The sequence below is a fragment of the Lepisma saccharinum genome, chromosome 16 (assembly GCF_977018435.1).
Source record: "Lepisma saccharinum chromosome 16, izLepSacc3.1, whole genome shotgun sequence".
Lineage (NCBI taxonomy): Eukaryota > Metazoa > Arthropoda > Insecta > Zygentoma > Lepismatidae > Lepisma > Lepisma saccharinum.
The window spans coordinates 13,293,227-13,305,188 of NC_139244.1; the positions used below are offsets into that span (position 1 = coordinate 13,293,227).

The 11,962-nt window shown below is 38.7% G+C and overlaps 1 protein-coding gene across 8 annotated transcripts in view; it reads right to left on the minus strand.

The window, feature by feature from the left end:
* The window catches only part of LOC146000260 (sodium/potassium-transporting ATPase subunit alpha), a 92,333-nt gene extending 81,873 nt beyond the window's left edge, over positions 1-10,460 (minus strand). For 4 of the 8 annotated variants that reach the window (XM_083137714.1, XM_083137713.1, XM_083137712.1 and 1 more), the window contains exons 1-2: positions 9,804-10,459; positions 8,937-9,017 (exon numbers count right to left, since the gene is read on the minus strand). In XM_083137714.1, coding sequence (XP_082993840.1) covers positions 8,937-9,017; positions 9,804-9,815 — 93 coding nt within the window. In that variant the 5' untranslated portion in view covers positions 9,816-10,459. Of the gene's footprint in view, positions 1-8,936; positions 9,018-9,803 lie in introns of all 8 variants that reach the window. The other 4 variants (XM_083137718.1, XM_083137716.1, XM_083137711.1 and 1 more) reach the window with 3 other exon arrangements.
* Between the last annotated feature and the right edge of the window lie 1,502 nt (positions 10,461-11,962).

Sequence of the window (11,962 nt, forward strand, 5' to 3'; positions counted from 1 at the left end):
ATTTGCTTACATTAGGGGTAATCTTATACACCGTGGCTCCTTAAGTCGCGTGCCCAAGAGGAGTTGGCGGGGTGGTTAAGTATTCCTAAAAAAAAAGAACGTATTTTTGTTACTTTGCGGTGTCTTTCTCTCACTTTTAGGCTAAACGCGACGATGAGGATGAGTGTATTACATGAAATTGACGAAGAGACACAGAACACCCATCACCAGGTCGGGGGAATATGTTGCGAGATCGAAAGTCGACCACTTACAGAGTCTACACAATGCTGTTGTGTGACTTAGTAATTGTGGAGTCCGAGACTATGAGGCACAAACAATAACGTGTCACCAATTTGGAAGGTGGTGCAATCAGTTTTTTAAAATCAAAATTAGACTAATTGTTAAAAGTTTCAAAAACTAACGGGCATCAATACGGAAGTGTAAAAATTGGCACTTGCACATTGGAGAAGTGGATTTCCACGGAATCTTTGTAACACAGAATTATGCGTCGCTTTTTAGACTCTTAGGCTAATCGCGACTATGAGGATTAGATTAAATCGATTAACACCCAAGACTAACCATGAACCGTCAGCCACTAAAACATCGTAAGCCTATCAGAACAAACTCGTACCACCAGCACAGCAACACGCACGGGAACTTGCAAGTGTAGGTAAACTAAAGCAGCATGCTCAAAAATACTTCTCCGAAAATATTAGTCTGCCGTGATATCATTAAGAGCGCCAAACACAGAGAAAATGGTGCGTGAAATATCTTGCAGGTGGACAATCACGTTTGCTGTTCATTATTTCGGATTTAAAAATACTGTAATTACATTTCTCCTTATCCGCTCTTTCTCTCTGGCATCGCCACTGTTGTCTTGCCAACTTCATTGCAGATCACAATCTTGTCCGAAAATATTTCCGCACACGACAATGGCTACTAAAATGTTTGAATTTTCATTTAGCTTTAAGGTCTATCGAAAAAAACAACTTCCGGTTTGTCTAACTCTGAATTCATAGTAGTTTCGAGTGTCGGCATATATCCAGGAAACAAATCCGCTATCCATTCCCGCAACCTACTAGGGAGGGGAGGGTATGCGTCCTACTTACACAAGAACGGTGTACCCTGTGACCTCAAACCACGTGTATTTCAGTATTATGCCCGACACATGACATGCGCTTTCGTCTAAATTACTTCCTATTCATACTGCTTCACAAGCTACGTAATTTCTACAAAATACGGTACTCACGTCAGGGCCGTACAAATTCTCAATTATGAGATCCTGTTACATTTACTTTATATTACTTTCCAATCTCTTAGTGGAGCACCTGGAGATGGTTCGCGGGGTGCAGTTTGGTAACTGCTGGGGCATACTATCTTGAATAATACACTAATTTTCGCAGAATATGCAAGAGGTCTGTCTGGTACAGATTCATAAAAATTGGCTCTTCTGAGAAATATGCTTGAAAATAAATGTGGTAATGTCATTTTAAATGGAAATTTATACTCATTTTTTATGGAAAATGTGCCAATGTCCAAAAGGCAAAAATCCCCACCCTAGTCATTATTGTTCGAAATCTAATTATATTCTCGCTACAGGATCAGAAATCTAGCTAAGGTTTATCACATTAAAAAAAAATCCATCTATCCGGTTGTCAGAATCAAGTACTGCTTACCCCAGCGCAACATGAAAATGATGGCTAGACTGTATAGTGAGAATCTCTGCCAATGGCAACACTGCAGCGAAGCCCGGATTGCGGAGAGGTAGAAAGAACACAGAGAATTGGCCAAGGGGGGGGGGGGGGCTGAAAGCTTGCCCTTGACCCGTCGCAAAACTGTAAAACAAAACATTTCGCAGTCGTATTGGAATGTATTGTAAAGAAAACAATCTGCACAATTTTACGTGCATGTTACGCGACCGACTTATATTAACTAGATATTCTCGTGTCTAATTCTCATTCTTTCAATCACTAGAATCTACAGCGTCGCATTTCTGCCACTTTTGGCTAATCGCGATGATGAAGTTGATGAAGGAACAACACATCTGGGATTCGAACCGCGCTGTAAACTTCCGTGTCTGCTATAAATGTAACTATTTGCAATCACTAATACAGTAATAAGTTAAAATATAAATTAATTGTTCCATAACATTGTTAGTTGACTTTCGACAAACTTCAACGTGTACTGCAGTAGCGAATAAACTACATCCTCTAGTGGTTTTGGATTGAACATTCTGTTAGCATTCAACCATTCACCGATCACCGCTGTAGGAAAGTTTGCGTGAAGTCTAAGTTACTTTTAGGAATCTCAATTAAGGAAGTCACGCCCTCATTCGCATTAATCAGCACATGGCGAAATAAGGAAGTTGTCAGTTTTATCATATTTCAAAATATGGCGAATCTATACGAATGTTTCTAGGAAATGGTTCGATATAGTTTACTAAGAATGCAGTCAAACATTCAGTGCGCGTTTACATAACTACAAAAAATGTAAGAGAGTGATTTCCTCACTTCACGAGCTTCTCCCAAATACATTCGACTAAGGAAGTTACTGGCGCCAATACTTCACTACAAAAACACACATGCAGGCTTCAAAACAGTCAAGACAATGATCTCCAATCCAAAGTTAACATGCACATAAACACACACCATTGGAAAATGTCCACGGAAGCGCATTTTAAGTGTCGTTGCCTTTTTGATATCAGTTTTATAGTCTGATGAAGTGAAGGAAGTACCTAGCATTGGACAGTATTTGCTTCAACACATTAGACAAGTAACGTGAACTTAACTCGTAAGTCTGCATCGGATTCCATGAAAACAAGGGCATACTCATGCTGTGTTACTCAAACATTTGGCAATTTCTATACAAAAACGTAGGGCCAACTTATGTTGAATTGATATTACCCTTTCGATAAAACATTTGACAATTTCTACATAAAAAATTAAGCCCAATTTATCATTACCTTTTTCATTACCCTTCTATTAATCTATGAAACAAATTCAATTATGTTAGTTTTTACAAACTAAACAGAAAATTCATTGAGATCAAAACCCCAGAATTAATGCAGCTTGAATCAGCGCGGTTAGGGCCTTACTTTCATTTTTGATACTGTGAAATAGACATGTAATATTGTTTCACTATTACTCTCAAATGTTTACACTGAATAAATGGCGTCACTGATCATTTAAAGGCATAGGATCTATGTTGCAGACTGTTGTTTATCTACAGTTTGAGTCAGAACCACTGGCGTACGCAGGATTCTTCTTCGGAGGGGGCTGGAAGTAGTAAAAGTAGCTGCGTCTGAGAGGTGGGTGGCATACAGAATAAAATATTTCGTAATCATCAAGTTTAGCCTTAGTTTTAAAAAGTTGTTCAAAGACAAAAATGGTAATCGGGGGTCATTGTAACGGGCGTTTGCATTTAACCCCCCCCCCCCAGTTCATTGCTGCTTTCGTTTGAAAATGTTGATTTTCTCTAAATTTCGGGAGGGACTGCGGCCCCATCAGCCCCCTTCCCGTACGCCAGCGGTCAGAACAGACTTCGTCTTCTGAAATGCTCCTTTGAAAACATTGGCCACTTCATTTCTAAACTGATTACTTTTTAGTCTCTTGAAAAACAAATTTTGCAATGCCACCCTTGTGGGAAAATACCAAATACACAGCTGGCACACGAGAAACGCACACCTCGTAAAGTAATCAAGATTTTAACACACACATTCGAAAAGCACACAATGCAGGACTCAAGACAATGATTCATGCAAAATGAATTGGACAGCAACTCTTCACAATCGAACGACCGAAACAACAAACGTTGGAATTTCTCACAAGGTATGAGCACTTTACAAAGAATAAGAAAAAGACGCGAGGTATCAAATTGTATTCCCCACTCTCCTGCCCTTGCCAGGCCACAAGAGAATGAGGGTAATGGCTGACCTGCAGAAAGGGAGGCGTCCTTTCAGCCCAATTGTGGAGACAGGTGCAGAGGCGAAAAGAAACTGGTTTTCCGCAGGGGTTTGGGAATCCCAAATGTCGCTGCTGTGATTAGGGGTAGATGTTCTGATATTCCTAAGTTGTGATTGCATTCGCTTCACCAGGGAAATGGTTTATGAAGTTCTGAATTTCGGGCACAGCAACTGTGACAATGCAATGGTATATTATTTTTGCAAAACATAATACAATCTTGCTAGATGAACACTAACGTGTTTCACGAACTTCGAAACCTAGACAAGACTTTGTCTAAATAGCATTAGTTTGGAATCCATAGTAAATACAGCCGGACCCTGTGGCCGAGTGGTTAGCACATCGCGCTGCGACGCCAAGGGTACCGGGCGTCTCCATCTTCGCAAATTAGCCAAGAGGCACAAAACGCGAAGTAAAATAAACTAAATCAACCATATTAAATACAGTAATCTACTCTTGATTGCTCTAAAAGGAAACCTAAACAAATTAATTTCTTAGATTTTAGAACATCAACGTGGTGGTTCGAAAAGAAAAGTTCAGCAGGAGGTCCTGAAATTTAGTGACGTAATACCTCTTCGAACCCCACCTTCGAGAAGTAGATGACAGCAGCAGTCCATACAAGACAATAAACGAAAGGCTGCTTGCTAAACAAGAATCATATAGAAGTGAAAATGCGTTCAAGACAAGACGCAGTAGTAATCATTAAAACTGAAGCATGTGTTAACAGGCATAAACAGAAATCGAACGTAGTAAAAAAATGCCTCTACCAAGATTAATCTGGAATTAAACAATCGGAACTTGTACTTGGGCTCCCCTCTAGTACTCATTGATTTTAGACTGGGTGAGCCCGAGAGCCACCGTATGCGGGGAACAGGCCGGAGAAATTCCGACCTTAGTCACCCACTCCGGGTATCCAGCCCTATGGACTAGAATATCGCGGCTCTGTAAACATTTGATTAAATTCATGTTAGTTTTCGAATAAGTGAGATTTATGCACATTTCAAACTATATATCTATCAAATGACTATAAATTATGCACAAAATCTTCAGTGAAAAACATCCGCATTATTAACATAGTTCAGTTCTTCTGACGCTCAAAACACACATTTTACACATGAACGTCAACTTGAATTCATTATGTGCGTGAGACGCGTGCTGTGTCCGTTATGTTTGCAGGATGTACCGTCGGATTTTTACTTCTCGATCATAAATGCACGAAGACACCGTATGTTCCAGTTTCCTGAATTACACTATTTAAGCATAGTGTAACCCAAGACGTTTGCTGTACGAAATTTCACTAAAAAACACTTACCTTCTGCCATTATCTTCAAGTGAAAAATGACTTACGATTCAAGCCTTTGTTTTAAAAGCCTCAAAGAGCATTCTAGAAGAGACTATCGATTTCACATTGTTCGCAATAAATTGCACACTAACTAACGATTCACAGTTTTCTATTATTAAAACGCAACGCACGTCTTTATGTGCTTTGCTGCGTCAAGTATATGAACTAATTTGCTGTGTTATCGATTGTATTTAAAGCACTGAACAAATAAGGCCACAGTGGACAGTAGATCATACCGACCCTTGCATCACTATATTCGCACCTGCGTTTGAAATGTAGGCATTTTGGAGGAGGAAAAATGTTCAATATCTGGCAAAATATCGTGAACGTAGGAAAAACAGGGCCTGTGATAACTATTTCCCTGCTGAAGCAAAACTATAAAGTTACTATGAAAAAAAATACTCCTATCATGTCATGATAAAAGTTATTTCTTTATATTTTCAGTCCCCAAAATTGTTCCACTAAGAAAAGTTTTCACTAGCTATGACTTTCCTTTGCACTTTATAGTTAATTCATAAGCTTGCTTCCTAGCTGGGTTGGGAATTGCCATGCAAAAAACTTTGATAATATTGTGAAATTATTTCCTTCACTTTGTGCACTACTTTCTTCCTAACATTTATATTATTTCATGTCGAAACAAACCTTATAATGCAATTTAATGGCAACCATTATTCACTAATATTTAATCAATTTGTAAAATTCAATCATTGAAGAGGAAACAAATACCTACAAACCCCAATCCACTCTATAAATTATCATTATTAATAATATTCATAACTGAATACATTTTATGCATTTCAACCATGCAGTAGAGCTTTTAATAGCATACATGAGAATAGCTCCCATTTATGTGGATTCATTCAAAAAGTAACAAATGCAACAAGTCCTGCTTTTCTTCAATTCTGACACTATTCCCGTTATATGTGCTAAATATGACCATCTGGATCTACACTGTACACATTGCATTAGCATAACTTAAAACTAAAACTAGACTACTACACAATACTACATCACAATAAAATAAAAAAAATATTAAAACACCAATGCTATGGTTAAGTGCAAAAGAAGATTAAAAGCTACAGTGGTATCATGCTAAATTAACCTAAAGAGAATTAGAATTGTTAGTTTCATGTAAATATTTAACTTTTAAATAAAAGCACATTAGCACAAAAAATTGTAAGCTGAGACCACAAGAACTTCTTACTTCACAATGTAAACATGTGGTGACACCCCGACACAAACCTGCTATCCATTAGAGAGAAGCAGGTCTGTATATATCAATGGTCATTTCCACACAAAAAAGGACAATTTCTGGGAAGTATGTAAACTGATCTATAAATAATCCTTAGGCAACTTGTGACAGGGCTTCACATCAAAATATATTGACATTCTATCAGCGCTGGATTCCGTTTTATAGAACCATGTTGCACTTACTGTAAGTTCAACTAACTTTAAGAGCCACAACCTTCAAAATAATCTGAGCGAAAAATTGTAATTTTTCACATCGAATTTCATGAAAGGTGTGCACATGAAATATCAAGTTTGTACAGTTCACACGAAACCTAAAAATTTATGATTATGCATGCATGAAGCTGAGTTTCTGTATAATAAACATCGTACGAATAAATTTCCAAATTGGTTCAAACCAGTCAACGAATTCCAAGCATGCAACATTTAAATTCTGTGCAGTTTATTAACCCAACAAGAAGCACATTAATATTTCACAAAGTTTGAATGTCTGTCTCTCCCACTACTTCATATATTAACAAACACTGTGTGAGAAATGTTTCGTCTGCATGCTTAGTAATAGAAACGGAATGCAATCTTTGCAATTCCTAGGGCAAGGTGCAGTACGGATGGACTTTGTAGTCTGCCAGCCTTAGCGAATTATTAAATCGTCGCCTAAAACTGCTATGATTGTATTACTTTTCGGCATACAATGCAGATAATGGTAAAAAAAATCAAGAAATACTTCATGCAGCAAGGTAATTTTTAAGGATAGGGTGAAAGTTGCAGGAATTTCCGAGTCTTTTTCAGAGTTCATAACAATGTAATGTGCTCATGACAGTATCAAACTGTATTTAAATGCCACAGCCCATGCAAAACATAACTACTAAAAAAGTAGAAGTGATATGGTGGGACATTGTAATGTATTAAGATATTACGCCCGAACAGTTTTAGCTTGAAAGGGACCCCCATGCAATTTTCACACAGAAGGAAGAATGGCAATGACCGCCGGTAGAGTGGGCGAATATTGATCTTGCCATAGAAGGTTCCGGGTTCAAGTCCCGGAAGAAAAATTAATCTACTGACCATTCATCCTCATCGTCGCGATTAACGAGGAAGAAAAGCAACGTAAAATAGTACTAATTCAAGAACGGTAACGAAGTTATGGAATGATTATTTTGACTGTATTCACGATTTGTACTTGCACTGCTAGATTGGGGCGACTAGATAAACAGTCGCAATTGACATCAATGCATGCTCTGTTTCAGAGTTGTATCCCTAGACCTTCAAAGCTTAAATGGTGAAGGTGCGAGACAGGGAGGGGCAGGGGAGGAAACGTTCCCCGATTGACCGGGGCCTCAAGCAAAGAAACCAAATAAATAAATGCGGTTTTCCCCCAAATATGCACTTATCGTACTGAATTAGGGGTATATTGAATGTGACAGCCTACCCCAATCATCTTATTATGCCACAAACACCACAAGGTGTTATTTAGAATCCTTTATGTTTACGCCTTAATAATTTAATTCAGCTTTCTCCTCGTCGGGGTTAAGTATGACCATGAGGATGTAATTAAAATTTAGGAGAACACCACCTGAGGTTCAAACTCAGGGCCCAAAGCTTCACAATGCATTACTATTGTAACAGCATGCATACAGTAATTTTGCATTCCATGCCAGTTGCCTCCCACCCAAAACACACGAGGACGCATGGTCATCAAAATATCAAAGGAAATTTTCGGTTATCTAAAGTGCAACATTATTGAAGAAACCTGTTACTGGACAGTATTTTTTTTGTGAGGGCATTGAATCGTCACCCTATATCCACTCCTCGCCATGATAGAATACCCGCATCCAAATGCATACTCTGTATGCTATGTGTATTCTACAAGACTAGGTATTGAACATTCTTCTTTCTAACTTAACACACTCAAGTTGTAAGTTATAAATGCTTTAGGAATGGATTATACTAGTTATCAGCACGTAGACTATATTTAGAATCAACGTACACTGTGATATTTTGCCACAAGATTGATTATAGACCAGTTTCCTAATCGCTTTAATGGGGGAGGGGCAACTAAGTCAGTCTCAGCTTACAGTTGAATATTCCATTAGTACTGTTAAAGTGACGTCACTGGAGAAAAATGTGCTATTAGATTCAGCGGCGATAGTGTGCGTGGAAATGTTACTAAAGTTCAGAAAAAAATGAATAAAAAAAAGTAAACATGAGCTCGAAAATACCTCGAAAGAAGTCGTAATTATATATATTTTTTAATTGCCATGACCAAGAGAAGCCGTGTAAGCTAACACAAAAGACGAAAGTCATGTGCCAAAGATACGGAAAGATTTGCCCAACACCACCACCATCAAAGAGAAGCTATAACAAAGAATATAAAAGATGAATCTTTATTTTGTTACTGAAATTTATACCTTGAACCGCCCATCGGCTCTCTTGTTGTCGTCAGGTATAGACGTGGTAGTAGCTACTCTGTACGAATCGGTCCTTCCATGCTGAAACATAAACGGGGCTTCTAATCACACTGCAAACTAAAACTTTAAAAAAATTGGGCCTTGGGCACAGTAATAATCGAAAAAAATTAGGTACAAAAAAAAATTAACGAAAAATCACATGAAACAAGGTATACACATAAAGCTTACTACAACGTAATAGCAGCCGATATATTGCCCCACCTCCGTCGAAAGGTAGGCGTGGAAACGAAGGGGAAAACAGCATACAAGAAAGGTAAATGAACTCGAAAAGGGTTACAGCCAATATACGACAAACAGTGTCTGAGAAAAAAAACAAATGACGCTATCAAAACTGGGGGGAAACTTATGTAGCTTAGCGTCCACGATTGCAAATAAACTTTTCGCGTCTTGTGACGAGGTGGAGGGGGGGAATATATCGGGCACTTTCATCATACTAAAAACTACGGTAGCGGAACATGAGTTACGATCACTACCACATTGGGTACAAAGTGAAACTAATACAAACAAATACTTACAAATAGTCTGCATTTTCAGTTTTGTCTGAGGATGAATCATTTTCTTTATCCCAAAGTCTTGCGTACATGACTGTTGTGTATACTAGGTAACTTTCTTCGCGGTTTGCAAATAATGTAACAGACATTTTTTAAATGTACTTTCTACAGCAGGTGAATGGGACAGGCAAAACAAAGCACTGCTCTAAATAAAATTGCTACAATTACCTTTCATTACTCGCCACGTTATTTCAAATACACAGAATATTTCTAAAAAGTAGAAAACAGGAACGGAAGCAGAAAAAAAAGAACTCACCTCGTTCGCCATTTTGACTTCTCTCGCGAGGCACTGTAAATGTAATGGAACTCGGACAACGCCGCGACTGGAATGCTGGTTACTCTAGCTGTGTATCACCTCTTAGGGGGGAAATTATTCCTGCCGAAAAAGGTGGGCTTGTTCCAACAACAACACACTGCTACACAGTACGAGGTCTCCTTTTCACGTTAAACCGTTGGCGCTGTTAAAGAATGTTCTTGCTGTGCTAGCGCCTTATCGATGTTTGCAGGAAAATCGTTCTTGCACCTAAGATACAGGCACTTGTTTGCGGAACACGACAATGAAACAAACGGAACAGACAGGGATCTGTGTTATCTTGGCCTTAGCTGATGTGCGCGTAACTGAAATCCACACAACATGGGAGAGAAATCACTTATTTTTTTGTTGCTGCCTCCCTCTTTAGGCGGTTACTTTCTCGACGCTCACTCCTATCGAGCCGATACAAATATAAGTCGTATTAATTCTTGTTCGTAATAACAGTTCCCCTCTTTTTTGTTCTTCCGTAACAAAAAAAAGAGTTGGAACACACACACTCACTAAAACATTCACTCAAAAAAACCTTTCAGGCTTGCTGTCCAGAGCCGATACGACTCTGAGACCACTTCGCCTGCAATAGACTTTATCGAACCTTGAAGCTCAAGCTAGCCCCTTCCTCGCTGACGTCACACTGCGTCAGGAGCTTCCTGCGCCGCCAGCTGGCACTGCGATCGCTTCGACTCGGCAGAAACTGTAACGCGAAAATAAAAGGAGAGAAGAGAGACAGCCTTTTATTCGAAGGGGTATGAGAGGAAAGATTTCTCGCAAGTCAGAGACAAAACGAATTATTCGTTCGTTTCGGCACGAACCATTCGGGAGGGACGCGGGTTCGATTCCGAATGAAGTCGACCTCGATTTTTGTCTGGAATCATTGATCCCGTCTCGCAAAGGCTCTGCATTCCATGCCCGGCTACAGACACTCAAGAATTCATAAAACTTGTCAAAAGACCAATCTCTTGCAACACAGAAGTTGCCTTCTTCGTTGTGCCACCAAGAAAAGTGACGTCACAGATGAGTCCAGCTTCTACAGGATATTGTGTTGTTATGATGAGAAAAAGAAGAAAAATAACGTTGATTTTTGGGGGAGGGATGTCATTAGGAGATGAATATTTTGCAATGATATCCATGTATGCACATCAATAACGATGATAATGACTAAAATAGTGCAAATAATAATAAATACTATATATTTTTCACTCGATTATTTCCTGTTCCACTTCTATTGCATTTGTATTTTTTTAAAATCTGCGTTAAGATGAACGATGATGATCTAATTAAAATAGATGAAGAGACAAAACAATGACAAGTTTATGCCTTGGTCAGGATTCGAACCTGACCCCTGGTCTCGAAGCATGAAAGGAAGGCTGGCCATTACGTGACGGGCATTGTATTCAAATACAAGGAAAGGTCACGCTCAACTGACACGATGATTCCAGAAAAGGAAAACAGAGCAACGGAGAACAATAAATATGTAGACAGAATGAGGTGAAAATGAAAGAAAGAGACGTAAATGGGTAGAGAGAGGAATGGAGTAAAGATATTGAAAGGAACAAAAAATGAGAGAGAAGGAAAGAAAGAGGTGGACAGGCATAAACGAGTGAGAGAGAGAGAAAAAGGAAGTAAGAGACAGAAATGAGAGAGAGAGAAAGAGGTGTAAAGATATGAAAAGAGACAGGGAAAAGAATGAATATGTGGTTTGGGAGAGAAAATAAAAAGAAGGATGGAGGGCAAGCGATATAAAGAGATGGAAAGCAAGAAAAGCGAGAAGAAAACTGAAGATACAGAGTCAGAAACCGTAAGAACAAGAGAGAGAAATTGAAATTGTATGCGACTTGAGCATTCAAATTTGTCTCATTTGGCAATTGAAAGTGAAGTTCAGTACGATTTTCCTAAATATTCCTGCAAGTCTGCAAACAGTTGCCATTTCGAATAATCAAAATATTAACCTAGTTAAGGAAATATACAAGTTACGAATTCAAATAATAGGTTGCAATTACAACATTCTTGCAGAGAAGCCACAAATTAATCTTTGTGGCAATTAAGGAATCTTGTTTCTCCTTTGTGAAATGAACACATTAAAGCAAGTTATTTTTAAACTGACG